This window comes from Bombus vancouverensis, chromosome 9, assembly GCF_051014615.1.
Source record: "Bombus vancouverensis nearcticus chromosome 9, iyBomVanc1_principal, whole genome shotgun sequence".
Classification (NCBI taxonomy): Eukaryota; Metazoa; Arthropoda; class Insecta; order Hymenoptera; family Apidae; genus Bombus; species Bombus vancouverensis.
In genome coordinates, this window is record NC_134919.1 from 11,536,181 (window position 1) to 11,555,524 (window position 19,344).

Genomic DNA, 19,344 nt, shown 5'->3' on the forward strand with positions numbered 1-19,344 from the left:
ATACATTGAATATATTAATTATATAATAAAAAATTTTAATTCTATATATCGATTAATTGATCACAGCGCCATCACAAGCACGTGGTTAAAGTCAAAGTAAATCTTGAAGACCTGTTGACAATTTGATAACACAAGTAGTCTGTATTGTAACAATGGCAACGAAAAAGTTTTACGAGATCCCGCGCTTTTGATGTATTTAAACGAAATGAATTTAATCGAGTTGTGATAGACATTCGTGATGTGACATTCGTAACAAAGGAAAAGATGATGAAGGAAGTGTTCATTACTGCTGAAAAACTAGCAGAGGAAATTAGAAATATACAAAAATGTTTACAATGCACAATTTGGTAAGTTTTTAATTGTCATATCAAAATCTATGAAGTAACTTAAAAGCGAATAATTCATACATTTGAAACGCATAATGTGTAATACATGTTAGATCAATGTTCATGTTAAGATTCAATTCATTTTGAGAAGTTCTGTTATAGGTTATATACCTATAACTCAGTATTTTCAATGTTCTATGCTTTAAGTAATCTCAAATAAATAGAAGGAGATAAGTATATTTGTTTAGTTTCTTGACTTAACAAACCATTTCTTTTAATTCCATTTGTACCATAAGTATTGTTTTGTTAAAGACATATTGACTTTAATTTATTACGTGAAACTGTTCAACTCATCATTTAAATGGACTCCAATAAATTCATGGCCATTATTAATCTTTTATCATGCTTATTTATTATATTAATATAATAGTTTTCATTTTGTATCTATGGTGGAAGACTAGTTAGTAATTAGACTGAATGAAAGCGACTTAATATACATTTAATGAGATAGTTATATTTTATTTTTATATTCCCTTACGCTATGTATGTAATTTTAATATAGTTAGTTTGCTCACTTATGAAACCTTATCTATTACTGATTAAATTTTGTATTTTCTGATTCTAATATAATATCTGCATACTATATACAAAAAGATAAAAGAATGCGATATAATACATACAAGAAGATTAAGACTACAATTAAGGTTTCAACAAATGATATTTTATATAAAGTTAATAACTGAAGTTCTTTAAATATTTGATCATACATTCTTCATATATTTTTATATACCTATTAAAGGTTACTTAAAAAACTATTATTTAATTCTTTTATTTAAAAAGGCACTGTTCTTTGATTCCATGTATTTTATGACGTTAAATCATTCTCCATAAAGAAATTATTGTATTGAAATATTATTGAAAAATTATATTATATTGCAATTAATATTTTGTATACAGTAAAAACAAGAATTATTTGTTCTTATTCTCTAATGACGGATCTTTTTATTAAGTTTTAAATTTTATTTTCATAGTATCAAATTTTTGTGATCATATGAAAGTACTAGTAAATGATACAAAGTTTAATATACTTGGACCTGATTAATTAGTATATAAATGCATACAATAGCGTGCAAATACATTTTGTGACCTTCGTATATCAAACATTATATATACTCAATTTATTAGAATCTGTTATCAAGTTTTATTGATCTTATAGCATTACATTTTTACTTCAGTGATTATTAGATATTTCATTTTGATTATGAATTGTTCAAAAATAAATAATTTTATGAATTTATTTAATTATTTATTCTATTTGAAATACTCAAAGCTTGCTTATATAATGGATTATGTGCCTCTCTGTTCCAGCTTGAATACCATATCTGAGCCAGTGAAAACCCTTTGTGGGCATCGATTCTGTCGCCAGTGCATTCAAACGCTATTGCAAAGTAAAAATGCTCTCTGTCCACTCTGCAACCGTGCTATACAGCGTCGCAGCATTTCTAAGGACGAACACATGATATTATACATCGATGGACTGCAGAAACTAATCGAAGCGGTGCAATCAGATTCAGGCATCTGTAGTAAGTACTTTCGCCTTATTTAGGAGATAATAACAATATTTCGTAGGTAATATCTGATGTTCGAAAACTACATTCTTTTATAAATAAGATTGTTATTACATATCGTCGTTGAAATAAAAAATGTACGATCAAAACACTCGACATAAAAATACTGATTGAGTAAAGAGAATGTTTTAATGTTAATTATTACAAGCGTATAATAGTATAACAATATTCAAAATTTGATGAAAAAGTGTTTGAGCACATTTGTTGTAAATAATTTCTGATTGATGATATTGGAGAAAATATTTAGATGAAGACAAACTTATTTATAGTAGATGACTCATTTTGTTTGGCATTCAAGTATACTCGTTGGAAGAAGATGATAAAATGTTGAAGTAATAGAAGTGACACGTTCGTATATTTTTTGAAAGCGGAGAGAAATTTTATTTTTCATATCTTTCTGCAAAAAAACGAAAATCTATCTTTTATGAGGAATACCTTTGTAATAATTAGTTATATAAATAATCGTAAGTAAGATAATTCTATATGTAATTAATTATATAAATAATAGGCTTATATAATAATCACCTTAATACACTATAAACAGTCCTAATTGATCCAATAATAACGCTGCAATAATATATTGCTATATTTGAGCGATAAATTCGAGAATTTCGTACATTACAATATATCTTACATTGATTTTTATGGTGTAATTTATTTCTCAACCGCCCATGCAATACAAGATATAACACACAAGATCAAATTTCTATTCATGAAAAAAATAAACATATTATCACGTACACAGTATTACACATAATATAATATGCAAAACAAATACCTTCTGTATGCAAAGTTCTATTATCATAAATGCAAATGAAATTTCTGTATAGTTGTTCTCATAACACAACTCTTTAGAAGTATTTCCTCTTTTTTTAAAGATCTTGTATAATAATAATGATTTAAAACGGAGCTTATCTATGACTGACTTATAATTTTTATGCTCAAAAAAGAAAAAAATTTCGGTTATGAAATTTCAAATATAATATTTACATCAATCGTCCTGTTAAATAGAAAACGGTAGGAAAAATTCGCGAGGAAGAAATATCGGGAAGACGATAAATTTCTCAACGCAGATCAATACGTTTAAATGGAACTAACGTTCCTCCGCGATAAACTTTTTTCCCTGCAGTCTTAAGTAAAACATGAAGTTTAAAGTACACGTGCTGGTACATGTGCCACAACATCATGTTCACTCGAGTTGCCTATCTGTTTCACCTGTAGTGTAGCCGAATGTTTTCAAAAATTTAGGTCCTAGTGTTCTTTGGTATAGCAACGCATCTCGATGGTATCCAAAACTTCAACGTTTTACGAGCACTCTGCGTTTACGTTCTGGTATACGATCGAACGTAGAGAATTTGCTGAGTTTTGTTGCTTTCAAATGTTATTCATAATGTTCATCTTTTGTTACTTTCCTCTAGATTCTCATAATGCTTTATTACTGGCATGATTTATGTAGAGCATAGGAGATGATAGGAAAATGTTTTATTCAAGAATTGGCAATCGATTTGCATTCTTGTTTCGAACGTGGACTTAATTAAAAAATACTAGTTTTTTGAACAGGGATGTTTTTGAAAATAATAGTTTTCTATTTGTTTTCTTATTCTCTTCTCATTTTATTACCCGTTTCTATTGAAACTATAAATAATAATCAATTTCTATTAATAATAATGAAAAACCAAATTTGCCACACCGATCAAATTCGGTTCTGTAAAGCTGAAGAATGACTCTGAACACGTTTTTAAAATTTTATCTCTGTAACAAAAGTGTGCTTTTATCGGAACAATTAAAGCGCTTGATTAAATTCTTGATTAAATTCTTAATTTTATAAAGATATACGTACTTGCTGTTATTCGAGTAACTTTAATTTGAAAGTTACGCATATTTAATAATAAAAAAAAGCAGCTCAGCATGCCCTGCTTTGCGAGACACAGGTCATAGGTCAATTTTCTAATATTCTTTGCTGTGACATGCTCTCAACTCTGACTTTTCTCAAATGCATTAACGTGCTTGCATTCTCTGCTACATGTACATACACGTACATGAGTTTCTGTAAAGCCAAACAAATCTCCTTGAATTTCACTATGAGTGGACTTTACAGGCTGGAAAGAGATTCCGAGGTACATATATTTCGAATGCACGACCTAGTAAGTTATTAATATTTCTAGAATATATTTTAATTTTGCAAATAAATTGCAAGATTGTTTAGTTCCCTAAAAAATTCAGAATTTTAATTTTCAGCCTTAATTTAATTAGGAAATTTACTTAAAATTGGTAAAATACAGAATAGCGTTAATATATTAGTCGCGATAATGAGGAAGAAGATAAATAAAGAATGTTTGCACTGCAAGATAAATTTATTATACGCAGTAATTAAATTATATGTGGACAACAATCAACGGAATATGTGAAGCTATCGAACGCCTCGACGCGTGACTATCCGCACTTGATATTCGCTATCATAACAATTTCCTCTCTCTAAACAGGTTGTCATTTCTACAAGCGTTTCAAGGATTCGAGTGTTCAAAAGTACAAATTGATTTATTGCAAATATTAAAATTCCAATTTCCACCTTTAAATCTTTTTTCTCGAGTAATTGATCCAAAATGATTATAATTTGATTTAGGAAATTAAGAATGGCAAAAAAATGTATTATCTCTCTTTTTTTTTATTTTAATTATTTTGAATATCCCTCAGCATTGGAAAGTTAATTTCATAATAAAATTCTATGATCATTTTTTTATTGGATTTCAAACTTATTAATAATTTGAAATAATTTATCCCCCTACCTGAGACTTCGGCAAAAGGAAAATTTAAACTTCTGTCTTTACCTCCAGTCAAAATTAATGTTACATTCAATTCGTAATGAAGATGAGAGACATTTCCCTATAAATTCTAATAAAAATTTTAAAGCATTCTGCTTCATACTTTCATCAAGAGTTAATCGTTCTACCTAGAACCTCAATGAAAATTTGAAACGTTCTTTAGGTTTTAGTGCAAATTTAAAACGTGTTGTCCTGGTTAATTCCTCATTCTGGTTAAAGCTGGACAATACTTTGCTAGAGATTTTAATACAAATTTCGAACATTCTATATTAACAATATCTCGGAAAAGCTTTAAAATAGCGTACTTCACTATTTACTACAGCCTGTGAACCAAGACTCTCTTACCGATAAATATGAAGAAACTCTGTATCTCAAAATATTAACCACGAAAGCCAACATTTACGGTCCTAAATAGCCCAGGTATTTCTCTAACATAAACTTTATCAAGACCGTGATAAATCCAAAATACCTTTTTCAGTACTGTCTCATTTATCGAGACCACGCTGCACGCAACAAAGCGAATCGTCAAGTAATACCGAATTCAGTATATGTAACACAAAGGAGTTGATCAAACCGAGCTGTTCTTACGTGGATACCAGTCTACAAAAGGAAGCCGTTTCCAAAAAAAAAAGAGGTCGACCTCGAAAAAACCTGACATCACAGAAAAGCGAAACGAAATCTACGCAGAAGAAAGGCGGCGCTATCACAAAATACTTATCAAAATGTGGTTTGTCTGGCATAGGACAGTTAAATGAGTCGAATGATTCTCTAGACGAGAATCAGTCACAGAGCAAAGTAACAACCTGGCTGGAGAATCTGTCCAAGCAGGAAACGTTAGACAGTCCTTATAAAACTGAAATCGTACAGTCTCCAACATGTGATTTTAACGACACGTTAATTATGTCAGTTTCTCAAAACGATTCACAGATCAAGATCGACAATTTTGACAAAGACGTTGATACGAGGATGAAGGATGACGCTAGTCAACAGGTTCGAAGGACATCTTTAAGGAGCGAGAATAACGAAAGCGATTCGAACAATACGAGCGATCGCAGGACGTCTACGGAGACGAAGACTGCGATTGCTTCGTCAAAGCTGGACTTTGATACGATGAATCCGAAGCCGAGCACGTCGAGGATGACGAGATCGTTTGACGATAGTAAGGAAAAGAGCGAAGAGAAATTCATAGACGTTAACAGGACGTCACCCTGTGACATGTTGTCCAGCATGCAGAAGAATTGGTCCTCTGTAGAGAAGTTTGGCAAAGAGATGCGCAAGAGGAAGAAGAGATTGAAATCCTTGAACGTGAGCATCGAGAACAAGGGAAAATCTCGGTCAGTGAATGAAGCTACGGCGAACCTGAACAAAGAGGAAAATGCGAAGCCGAAAGTTGTCGACGACATAGGTAATGGACGAACGAGGAAAAGAAAGGGGTCGGTGATGACTGAAGACGTCGCGAATGTCGCCGTGGACGAAAGATTCGACGACGGGAAGAAAAGTTCGGCAAAAAGTGATTTTGTTGACGCGAGAGATGCGTTGTCCCCGAGGGATAGAAAGGATAGATCGATGTCAGAGAAAGTTCAGTCGACCACTGAATCGTCCTTTATCACGCTAGAAGAGGGTAGGCAGGTACACATTCGATATTTGAACACCTGTCAGATGAACACGATTATCGGCGTAACATACGAGGATTCACGAGCTGACATTGAAGCGGACCAAACGAATAATGGCGAGGAAACGATGCTCCCTACAAAGCGACACGTCGATCCATTCGATACGCCTTTCTACGATCGAGATAAGATATTTTCTCAAGCGTCGCTGGTTAAATCAAACAGTGACCAAGGTGGACCGAATCTGCTTGATGAATCGCGTAATGAGGAAAATTGTTCTCCGACACCAACGAAAAAGATTACGATGATCGATGAAGCTGATTCTACCTCAAACTTACAAACTTCAACGCCTCATCGCAGAAGATTGTCTCTGAAGAGAAAAAGTACAGAGTTTAAATTGAATAATTCTCCCAGTCCGATTGTTGATTCTCGTGTTGGTCTGCAGGCTGTTAGACGAGACTTGAGATTTGAGATTGAGCGTGAAAGTGATCAGGCTGATGGAAACGTTGGCGCAGATAAGAGAAGTCCGGAGGAAGCAATTGGAACACAGAAACGTAGAGCTTCTACAGATGATAAACTGGATGGTAAACGTGTCAGAGGCTTGACTGCCACTTCGACCGAGTTTGCAAACAGGAGGCTGGAGAACAGCGGGTGCAATGTGTCCCTGGTCACGTTCAGGAAACTAGGGAAAACTTTCAAGCGTTGCAGAAAACGAATTCCCTTCTTGTATCTGGGAACAACCAAACGGAAAGCGATGGTGGGCCATTATCCAGGGTTCCATTTACAAAGACCGTGTAATCCGATTGATATATTGGACACGCTGGATTATACAATTCAAGATGGCTTTGGTAACAATGCACTAATCGCGTTGAACGATACACAGATAATAGATGAGGACGAAGGCAAAGAAGCAGAACCTGTCGCGACAGTAAGTACTGTAACTGAAGCGATCGTCTTCAATAATCAGATAGATTATCGTGAAGAAAATCCGCCTGAAGAAATTCAGGAGAAAATTGTTTCAGTTGTTGAGATCCCTGACAGTGTTGAAAATAAATCTCCAGATATAGACGTACTCTTGGTATCTCTGAGTGCAAATAAAGAACCATATCTCTTACCATGTGACGAACAGTGTGCTAAATCAAATAATACGTCGACCAAGAATACCGTAAAGATGATACCATCAGCAAATGACTCCCAATTACAGTTCCTCTCTTTAAAATCCCCCCCGATCGACATTTCACAGACCCAGAAGCTGATCCACGAAACTGAACCTGACACAGAGACCAACAAAGTCTCTGTCTCTGGAGGTTTCTTACACATGTCAGATCAATGCGATTCTCCCCGTACGCCAGTGAGAAAAAGGAAGAGATTTGATAGTCAAGACAAGTTCTCTAATAGAATGAAAAGACAGTCTATAGTCAGCGACGAGGAGGACGTTTGCTCCAATCACAGTTTCTCGTCAGAGGTCACGTGCATTAGGAACGACAACAAAGAAGTCCCATTCTTCCAGACCAATTTAGACGAAAATTGTCAGTCCTCTGATCCTAGCAGCAGAGACACGGAAATCGTGCCGGTAAGCTCTAGCTCAAATATTGCAGCCAGCGAAGAAGGAAACAAGAAGGTGTTTAAGAGAATTTTGCCAATCGCCAGTTCAAGCACTGATTCCCCGGACATTGTCTCTCAAGCCGTCTCTCCAACGACCAAGCGAAAACGAGACGTTTCTCCTGAAGTTAGCGACGGAGAGTGGAACGCGATCGTGCACAACTGGGTCGACGAGAGGTGCAAAAAGAAAGGTAAGTTGGAGCAAACTCGTGATTCCTCTAATTTGATGAATGCGTCTCGCGCGGTTAAAGACAACGCTTCGTTGAAGTCTGGCTCGTCAGATCGTGACAAATCTACCAACAAACTGTCTACGCTGCAGTGTAGACAGCAGTTAGACTTCGCTGGTAGATACAGCGACGAAGGAACCAATTTCAGTGGATCCAAGTGGAGGAAGAGTTTGGAGCCTAAGAATTCGTCGATTGCTGTCGAGGACTCGCCTGATTTTGAATTGACGATAGATCGAATTAAAAATATACGAAACAAAACAACGGAACTCATACAGCCGGATACTTACGACGATATCATAGCAAATGCAGACTATGAAGAAGTCATTATAGAGGACGATAATGGAAAGAACAGAAAATCTAGAAGAGAATCGGTCGAGTGTTTGGAGATAGATAGTTACGAGAGAAAATCTAAATTAGCAAGATCGTGTGTTGAAAGTTCTTATTCGTCGAGTAAAGATGTTCTGTGCGTACGTTCTAATGGATCTGATAAGGAGAATAATAACCAGCAAATATCTGGTGCATTGTGCGATAGTGACAATGAGAATGAAGAGATACTGCTTCCGGTATATGTAAATATGGTTAATGAGAGTTCGAGGAAGAATAGATTACAAGAAAATTCATTCAAGTCATCCGGCAACGAATCGATATGTATTTCAAATAAATCATTGAGACAGGGATCAATGACTTCTTCTTCTCAAAAGCATCCAACGAATGCGAGTGTGAGCAATTCTACAATTAAGGATATGTCCGAACATGATTCTTTGATGGACATCACGCAACATGATCTGATGATTAAACAATTTGAGATGGATCTGTTTGAGAAAAATTATAAAAATTCTAACGTGCCTTTGGAAATGGAAAAGAAGATTCTACAGACGCCGAAGCATAACAAGAAGTGCTCAAACGCAGATGGAAAGGTTGGTCTCTTCATCTTTTATGAAAGATTCATATATGTATGGATTTATATTGATTTGTACGTGAACGGGAAGTATATGAGTTTCGAAAATTGATGATTAACATAGAGTCATTAAAATTTTAGGTGAAAGTATAGAAAACGGTGATGTTAAAAGAGTTTCACATATTTTTAACAAAATTTGAGAAGTTCTAGTATCGGTAAATTATAATTTATAATTAATAAATAATAAATAATTTATAATTTTTCTGAAATTATAAGAAGTGTCAAATGATATATTTACTTGTAGGACAAATGAAAAATTTATAGTAATATTTAGTGCAATATTTCTAATTATTTGTAGTGCAATAGTATTATTTTAGAATATGATACTTCAGGTCTTTTATTAATCTAAATTATTTATTTTTCTTTAATTATAAAGAGAAATTTAATAAAGGGAGTAGAAGAAGACCGTATATAGTCAGACGCTATAGTCATTCCGAATCTAATATTACTTTTAAAATTTGTGTGCATTTTAAAATAATTTTATTCAATTCGCAAATTATAATTATATACAAATTTAAAAAAAAAGATTTAAGGAATATCTCAATAATCTACTGACCGTGAAGATCTATAAATAAAAATGAATGACGATGATTCTCTATGGAAGATTCCTATAAAGAAACTGAAAAGACTGCTGTAAACTAATAAATTCTTCACAGAAAAACCTAAAAGTTGTCTAGAAGATTATGAAGCTTCTCTTTGCCAAATACGAATAACTCTTTTAACCCCTCTTCAACCACCCGCCGCTTAATTATTCTAATTTAAAAAATGATTGGATATTTTCATTTGAGCGTCACTCGTTCGTAATTTTGAAATTTCACGTAATTCAAAACAATCATTTAGAAAGCTTCGTGCTTTAGTATTATTCACGGTGCTTAATTGATAACTTTTATCGTCCATCCGCTACTTAAAGATAAACAAGATCCTGCAGTCTGAAATACTCACTCTCTGCTTTGAAATATCCAGGACGTCGAACACTCGGGTGAAGAAGACGACATTGTCGAGAACACTCCTAACACAAAGACGAAAAAGTAAGTAACACGAGTCTCTCGTAACGTCCATTCTTCTTTCAGTTTTGAAAGGTACATTATGCATTTCAATAACAGCATTACACATTAACGTAATTTTTCTTACACCGTTCAAGTTTTTCTAATAAGTGTTATATTTATATAACAATTGTTAGTTGGAATGAAGATGAAGAACTTTCCATTGAAGCAATTCAATTTTACCTGTTTGTTTACTGAGATTAAAATGTGCATAAAGTTTTACGTGTTTACTCTCTATCAATGCGTCATTCGTATTTTGCAATGATTCACAAAATAATTATTTTTTGGAACGAGGATCAAGAGACTTTCATCGAAGCTGCCCAATTTACCTTCTTGAAAACTATCTGTTGGTTAAAATTCAAACATGCAATAAAGTCTCCTATCTTTAATAACGTTTTACGACTGATAATATAAATATATATTTATGATAACAATAATTTGTAATAATATTGCAAATATAATAAACAGAATAACTTCACGTGAAATTACTTTTGCAATTAGAAACACAGCTTCCTCAGTTCTATGTGATTTAACATCGCGTACAAAGGTCCATTAACTAGAAACTTCTGTTCAAAAGCGAAGAAAAGAAAAAGACGTATCGTCCATTTTATTTTATTTCCATTTTATTCGATTTTCACGAAGATCGCTTTTTATTTGGCATATTGCGCGCTATGAAAAGCCACACAGCACATCAATTCCTTAAACCCTTCTAAATCCTCCAATATCCGCTATCAAAAAATATTCTGCATATCAAATCGAGCAATTTTACGCAACCGGTATCACTTTCTTCAGTTTGGGAGCGATCAATTCGACGCAGAGAAGTGTGATATCGTCGTCCTCGGTTTCGAAGACCTTCGAAAAAACATTGCCTGCCAAAATTCTACAGTCGGCGACCGGAAGATGCCTCACCAATATCAGCACTCCAAATTCCACGATCAGCATTCCTCCTCTCTACCAGAGCACCCCGAAAATGCATCAGTCTACCTGCAATAACGCCACGAAGCTTGTTCCTCGCGCGAATGAACCCTCTAACAAGCAGACGAAGGATTCCATTCAGCGAAATATGAATCGAAGCGTTCAGGGAAACACTGTTCAACGTACAAATAACATTGAAGAAAGTGTTCAAATTATAAATAACAGTGAGGATAATGTTAAAAGTACAAATAATGGTCGAGGCGTTGAGAAAAATATCGCTCAACGCGCACACTATACCAACAGACAGAAGTTCTGTTTTGTATGCAGCGGGCTGACAATTCATGAAATCGATCTAGTGAAGAAGTTAACGCAAATGCTGGACGGTAGATACCTGGCTCAGTTCGATAAGGATGTAACACACGTGATCGTGAAAGCTGACAAAAATAACGGAGCTAGCAACACGTTGAAATACCTGCAGGGTATAGTCCATAGGAAATGGATCGTGAGTTATCAGTGGGTAGTGGATTCGGTAAAGGAGCGAAGATTAGTGAACGAGGAACCGTACGAAGTGGTAGATTCGAAGACTCTCGAAGAAGGCCCTCGAAAATCGCGATGCAGAGAGAAGGGTTTATTCGAGGGATTCTGCTTTCTATGTATTGAACCGTACATCAACGTTTCTATAGAACAGTATCAGGTGAGCATGTTTTTCAGAATATTTCTTCCATTTCGTCCTTTTATAGCGCGAGAACGAATAAAGAATGTTACATTTGTATTTCTCTACAGAATCGTCTGTTGCGAACGAAACGTTTCAAGCGAAATTTAATCAGCGAAGATATCTTCAAAATTTCGACACGGTCTTTGTCTCTATTTAGTGGAATATTTTCATAAAGAATAAGCATTCTATTAAATAACAATTTTATCTTTGTTTTAAATTTCTCCAATGTAATCGTGATAGTCGTGTCTCGTTATCTCGGTGTTAGTGAAATTAAACGACGTTTCGTATAAAACGTGCAATATATTCACAAATGGTGAACGTTTGAATTCTTGCGTGAGCAACTGTGCCACGAAAGCTCACAAATTTTTCATATTCAACTTGCGGAAAAAATAGTAGAAAATAGAAAAGAAAGGTATAACGAGGAAAATAAAGAAACTAAGGTAAAACTATATCAAATTTGAAGCAGAGAGTATCGTTATGCGAGAATATTCCGCGTTTAAATCACGCTTATAAATTTTAAAGGTTTCGCGTATTATTATGGTTGAATAGTTCGCATCGAAACCCCAATTCAAGAAAGGCGTTTATTTATGTTCCTCCGACCATCCAATCTTGCTATGCCGTTTCAAGTTGAATATACGCCAAGTTTTACTGATATTGTCTCTTTTAGGACTTGCTACGGGCTACGGGTGCCATCGTGGTCGACTCGTTATGCGCTCTAGCCGCTGAGAAGAATTTGATGAAGATCATTTTGATTCAGGCCGACCTTCATGAATTCCAAATTATTGGTAAGATTATCACATTTATCAAAATTAAAAGTGAAATGCCGAGTAAACGTATTCTCAATGGAATTAAATACTGTTAATTAAAAAGGTAAGAATATGCAAAAAGAATGATTTCAATGAATCTTGAAATTATGTTGGAGACAACATTGAATTGATAATTGTTTTTATTAATCATTATTGTAGATGTATATGAATAGTTGTGTAAAAAAATAATCTCACGTCTTAAGATAATCTGATTATCTTATATATAAATCTTGGATATAATCTGATATACAAAGTTGAGAATTATATCTGATTGATTATATTTAATGATTTTGTTTTTTTTTTTGTGTGTGTGAAATTTGTCAAAAGAAGAAAGATGTCTTTCCTGTATGATTAATCTACTTGAAATATTTAAATGTCAGATCAGTTTGTAAGTTCTTGATTCGTCGTTATTTTGCACAACTCTTTCTCCATCTTGCACAACTTTTTCTTCATTTCGTTGATAGTTTTTTCAACTTCATCGTCATGAAAGGATTTTTGGAAATCATTTTTTTAACAAGCGCAGGAAAATAATTAACTAACCAAAATGCTTTTCTAATTTTACAGTAACTTCAATGTTCTACGAAATATCTATATTTCATTTTTATCTACTAAAACAAGTTCGGATTGAAATAACCGTTCGCAACAGCAAAATATCAACAACACACTAATAACATGCAAATTTCAACTATCGTCTCCCACAACGTACAACTTCCTGGGAAATGTATCAACTGAACTAAACTACCCTTCGCCACAAAACTGTCCCGACGTATTAATTATTTCTTTTTCATTTCTTTTCCTTCTCGTAGAATGGTACAAACAGACTCGTGCCATAGCAATCGTCGACGAATGGATAGTCGAGTGTATCAGTCAGTACAAACTGATATCGTTCTATCCATATCTGCAGGAGTTGTCGCGACAGGACGTTCTCGCGCTTGGTTATCCGGAATATCTTGTCGAAGAAGAGACTGGCTGGGATTCTGATAGCACGTGCGATTTGTAGACATGACATTCAGCGGGGCTCCATTGCTTTTAGCATAATTTCATGTCGAGCATTACTCACTTCCGCTCATTTCCATGAATTTAAACCCCTTATCAGTGCCACATCGTTTGAATAATTTGCGCATATTGTACCTATGATATAGTTTAGAAAATTTGTATATTTTTTAGTTATTATATATATTTGGAGAAAATAGTCTATAACAAAGGGAATATTTGTTTTTGCAACAGATTTTGTTCTCGTAACATTGTTTAAGGGTGAATTAAGTTACCGTATATGTGGATTTTTGATGGAAGTGATTACGTTTAATGAGGAATTTTTTGTATGTATCGCTGATAGTAATATTTATGGCAGGATATAAGACATTTTGTTATCATTTTTACCACTGTGATTACATATATGAATATTTGATCTCCTAACAAGATCAAAATATATCATGGTAACAGTAAGTTTAACAAAGATATTCTGTTCTCGTTAAATTAATTTAGATTTCCACAACAAAACTTTCATTTAACTTTTTCATCGCATCCATCAATGTTCCACACACTTCGCTAACGAAAACAATCATAATGTAATTACTAACAAAATTATTTTCTTATATTACCAGTTGAAAAAATTATCGATACTTATTAAAAATTTGTTCAATTAGTATGTTAACTTTTGTATTGCATTGATTTTGAACAATTTATTTTACCATCAACATACAAATCAATATTCCAAATTCTGTTTCATACTGCAATAAATACGAAGATCAATTAAAACTAAATAATCAGATCTAGAAATAATCAGTAGTAAGTTCAAGCTTTATCCACAGCAACACAAAAGCATTTCAAATGATATAAGTAACTATAGACATGTTCTTTTATTTTATTATTATTATATATATATGTGTATATATTACATATATTATTTTATTTTTATATGCATCAAAAAGATATTAGCAAAATAACACCAGCTAAGAATAAAATCTAAATTCATAAGAAAGATAATAAATTCATGTCTTATCCGCAATACACAATAACAGAAGAGTGCCTCGTAGATCATAATATTCATATTAATATTAATCGTAAATATATTTTTCTACATACATATATCAAAACAATCACCCAAATATGATCAATTTAAAATAAAATCTACATTTGTACAAAAATAATAATTAGGAATATTAATCTCGCGCTTGATCCACGAAACGTAGCAATAGAAAAGAGCAATTCTCCTCGAGACATGTTCTTATTTGGATTGCTTTATATTACAACGCGAACTCGAACATTCGCACTCCTCAAAGATAGGGCAGCGGCTCTTTTCTTAAATATTTACAATATTCGCAAACAATACTTATTATCATTTTTCGTTTTACCAATCACCGAACGATCGATATAACTGATTTTTGAAAGCATCTTCAACGCGACGCACGATTTCATATGGTCTCAGCAATATATTTTCTTCTTTCTAAATATCAAGCGACACGCAAAAATATCCAAGTAGAATCAAAAGAAAGCGCACCTATAAGAAAATAATTATTAGGAATGATAAATTCACGCTTCATCCGCCAAACACAAAGACACGAAAGAATCCCATAAATCAGTTCACATCCCCTCACAATGCTCATAGTCAGCAAGCCCGAATGCTGTGCGTTGAAATTTTGTAATTACATGAAACACATAAGATGTATCTAGTTGCGAATACACAGCCCTGTTTAGGGCGAGGCATGTGGTAGTGCTTGGAACGTGCAATATCATGATCATGGGTGGATTTAGGTACTGCGTGTTGCGAAGAGCATTCAGGCCACTCACGTATTCACAGATACAGGCAAAGAATATTGATTTGCCCAGGACCACCTGTAGGCAACTCTCGTCTAACATTTCTCACGTATACACATACATAGACACGCGCGTACACCATGTCAGTGGTTATGAATCTAGTCCAATTGCCAGCAACCAAGGAGAAATAATCACTGTGTCCGTTATGCTCTCTATTTCGATGCACTCTAACTGCACAGAAAGATAATCATTGCGATCGATAGTCGTTTGTATTTTCTATTTCTTCTCCTTTCCTGGCTCTTTTCTCTGTTTATTCCTCATACTTTTTGTACTTCTTTTCGTCGTTAATTATTCATTGCGTTTCACGTTTATAGATAGAATCACCCTGAACTTTTCAATTCTTATGATGGTTCATAAATATTGGCACATTTACTGATTTTATACAAAACGTAATAATAGGTGTAAGCTATCAAAGGAACTGTTAATTGACGAAAATTATGTAGTACAAATGTCCAGGATAGATGGCAAAATTTGTTAAAAATCTCGTGCGCGACTTGCAGAAAAATAACGAGACCGCGCACCATAAATATGAATTTAGTTCACAGCAATTCTTGGGACGCATAAATTAATTTAAGAAGATTTATAATGGAAGAAATTTTCTTTTTTTATTTTTTACTTTTTCCCTGAGGGTTCTATTCTCTACGGTTGCCAGTAGCGGTATAGCTAAACCACCGTGTTGAGTGTTATAACGCGATGCAGCATGCACCAGACCATCGCTATTTTTCAGAAATAGAATTTTAGCCTTATCCATGTGCCAGAACTCAGGTGGTACGAGAGTAATTTTACGGGTTTGAAATACTCTGTACTTTTAACTTGCACGCGCCACTTCTTCGCTCAATAGCCGAGACACTGTTATAAATCTTGGAGTTTCCAGACGGCCATACGACGGCCAAGCTAACAGTTCCCGCGACAATAACTCGTACCCTCTGGAATATTCCGCAGGGATTGTACATTTCACCACCTCGACGCATACCTCCACACAGCTATACAGTACTGAGATCTCCCTTCCAAAGGCACGAAGTGCAATGGAGCGAAGGGTACGAGACATAAGAAACACCGAAAGCACGCATTTTCGACAGAACTTGCAAACATATTTTGAAAAGGTCAAGTTATATCATCACGTCGCTATCTTTACACTCATACACACACATACGTACACCTATTTTGAGAGAAAATACGTTCAAAAATCAGAATGAACACGATTGGTTATACCTTTCGCTCGATTTTACAAATTGGATGAAACATACGAATAATATGCGTATTGGGTTAGGAAGTTCGTTCCGATTTACATTTCGATTTATAATTATCTCGATCTTTCACTCAACTTGAATATTTCATCCTTTCAAAACCTTTGAGGTTTTTCAGCGAAGAACTTTTCAATATGATCTTTTATGTTGATCAAATTCCTTAAAAATCTGAACGAACTTTTCGGTAAGCCAATATAACGAGAAAAGCTCGTGCAACATTCCGCAATGACGTATGTAAGGTTAAATATGTGATAATCGATTTCTTGATAAGTTCATGATCATCATTGATCTGTAACCATGACGACCTAGATTAGTTCATGATATAGGTGCTTGTTCTAATTCTAACAATACGACGTTGTAATAAAGATAAGAGTAATAAAGATTTATGTATTGTTTAGATTTTTCAGCGTTGTATACAACATTTTGTTTCACGTTTTTTGAAAACATTCCAAAAGTTTCCAGTTAACTGTTCAGTTAATGGTTGTTCAGAAACTTCGTGAAGAATGCTTGCAACGTTTCTTGTTACGTTTTTGATGTCAGAATAATAAGTAATACAGTATGAACATTTCTTATGCAAAGTATTTTTTTACCTTGGTGCCATTTACATAAACTCTTTAGTTTTAAGAGACTTCCATTAGTTTTGTATTACTTGCGCTATATTCTATACTGTACACGCTACGTCTTTGCTTAAAGGACACAAAACTTCTTTAAAGAAAATAGAAGAAATAAAAAGTATTTTATATATACGTTTGTTCTTTTATATTCTATGAAATAAGAATAAACAATTTTTTTAAATAACATGTTTGTTCCTTTATACTGTATGAAATAGAAAATATCCCAATAATTAAATCAAAGTATTCCTTGCACGTGTTTACTACCACATACTGTCTGCTCTTCGAGTATCTATGGTTCATAAAATTGATTTCCTCGCAAGAAAGGTTATAACGTAAATGATAGAAAAATGGATCGTCTCTTACCACGTGTTGCTTTCTTATGTTAAAAACGAGTCTAAAGAAGAGTATGTTACCATTAAAATACATGTTCTTCTCATGGCAATAATAACTGAAATGTACTTCTCTGCACGATATTCGATCATATCTTTTGTTTATCTCGTTTTCTAAGAATAAAAAATTCTCTCAGTAGTTTAGGAACGTCTATTCTAGAAATTCTAGAATTTCAAACGTATATAAAGCGAATTTAAAATGCGTATAAAGTGAATATTCTTCAGTATTAATAAAACTGCATTTTATTTAATCACATTTAATACAGAGGCTGTGTAATAGAAATCCTGTTATTACGATTCATTTTTATCGAGCAAGCTATTGAAAATGAATCGATGAAAGAGTTTACGTGCATCTGTATATTTTAGATTATTTCGAAATAATTTTATATGTTCGATTTTTCGAATGTTAATAGCATTCACTAACGCAGTAAAAATCGAATCTCATTTCGTACATGTAGTTGTACTTTCAGATTGCAAGCTTCTGTGAACTTCTTTCGATTACTCGAACGTTTAGAATTCTCAGTATCGTCCGTTATGTTATCCTACTGGAATATTAATGATCGTTTCGTACGAAGCCTGCTCAATATCGCCATAATGTTGCTCGAAATGGTTGTCGAATTATTCACCGAATGGAAGGCAGCTATTCTACCATCGTAGTACGGAATACGATGAATGTTTGCGAATCACTCGCGATTGTGCATAGTATTGGATGTCCCTATTGTACGACGTACCGTGTACACGAGTACAGCGTGCACGAATCAAGTCTATTTATATTCTAAAGAGTACAATCTTGATACTGCACAAAGTGTCAACAGTTACGTCTTTTAAAATGCCAAGTTACGGAGTTGCGAAGGAAACTCTATTGACATCATCTTCGTCCCTCATTTCATAACTCGTGACTATGTAAGTTTAATACTAAATTAACTTTACGTAAATACGTTAGCAAAATCAGTGATATAATTAATATTTGTACGAGGAGTTTCTATAAGAATATGCAAATTTTATGTCGTATTTTATATCAGTGAATTCAAAGACAACAGTTAATTTTTAGTCATAACTTGACCTCTAATCATCAATAACTTGGAAACTATAAGCAGTCAAACATACAAATCTTCGTATATCTTATGAGAAAGCATAAAGCAAATGAGATTTTTATTCAAATGAAACATATAACGTCGTGTAACATTCATTTCTTAACTGTAATAGGTCATTGTTACTAATAACTGAAAGATATGCATTGTAATTCCATTTCCGAGTTTAATTTCCTTCTATTATTATCAAATTTCTAAGTAAAAAGAGATTTAATCACCGAGAAGTGTTCTAAAGTTGGGATATAGAAGTTCCTGATATTGTAGCTGACATATTGTAAATAGCTTAACGGTCCATATTCGAAAGAATGAATTGCTAGAATCCGAAAAAATTGTATTTTCAAGTCCAGTATATAGTTGAAAAATAGACTTGTAGAAAATTGAGAGGAGATTCGTATCATGGAAGAATCAAGTCACGTAGAAGGTATCCCAGAATGAGATCATACATACACCACAAACTTTATCTACGATAGAAGGCTATAAATATACGTACAAGTTGACCATACATACCAACATACTATCGTAATATTCCTGAAG

General features: G+C 33.8%; 3 protein-coding genes across 3 annotated transcripts in view; 2 read left to right on the plus strand and 1 right to left on the minus strand.

The window, feature by feature from the left end:
- The window catches only part of LOC117163422 (uncharacterized), an 88,499-nt gene that overhangs the window by 12,091 nt on the left and 57,064 nt on the right, over positions 1-19,344 (minus strand). The window lies entirely within an intron of this gene.
- Positions 102-11,145, plus strand: LOC117163421 (breast cancer type 1 susceptibility protein homolog). The gene is made up of 4 exons (XM_076621298.1): positions 102-347; positions 1,695-1,909; positions 10,137-10,201; positions 11,009-11,145. Exons 1-3 carry the CDS (start codon positions 265-267, stop codon positions 10,154-10,156), a joined length of 318 nt encoding a protein of 105 aa, XP_076477413.1. The 5' UTR covers positions 102-264; the 3' UTR covers positions 10,157-10,201; positions 11,009-11,145.
- Positions 12,548-19,344, plus strand: part of LOC117163655 (uncharacterized) — a 159,268-nt gene continuing 152,471 nt past the window's right edge. The window contains exon 1 of the mRNA XM_076621299.1: positions 12,548-12,631. The gene's annotated coding sequence lies outside the window, so the exon portion shown is untranslated. The remainder of the gene's footprint in view (positions 12,632-19,344) is intronic.

Coding starts and splice junctions, on each gene's coding strand:
- LOC117163421 (XM_076621298.1), top strand. CDS start 265: ATGATGAAGGAAGTGTTCATTACTGCTGAAAAACTAGCAGAGGAAATT. Junction 348..1,694: donor TGTTTACAATGCACAATTTG/GTAAGTTTTTAA, acceptor TCTCTGTTCCAG/CTTGAATACCATATCTGAGC. Junction 1,910..10,136: donor ATCAGATTCAGGCATCTGTA/GTAAGTACTTTC, acceptor TGAAATATCCAG/GACGTCGAACACTCGGGTGA.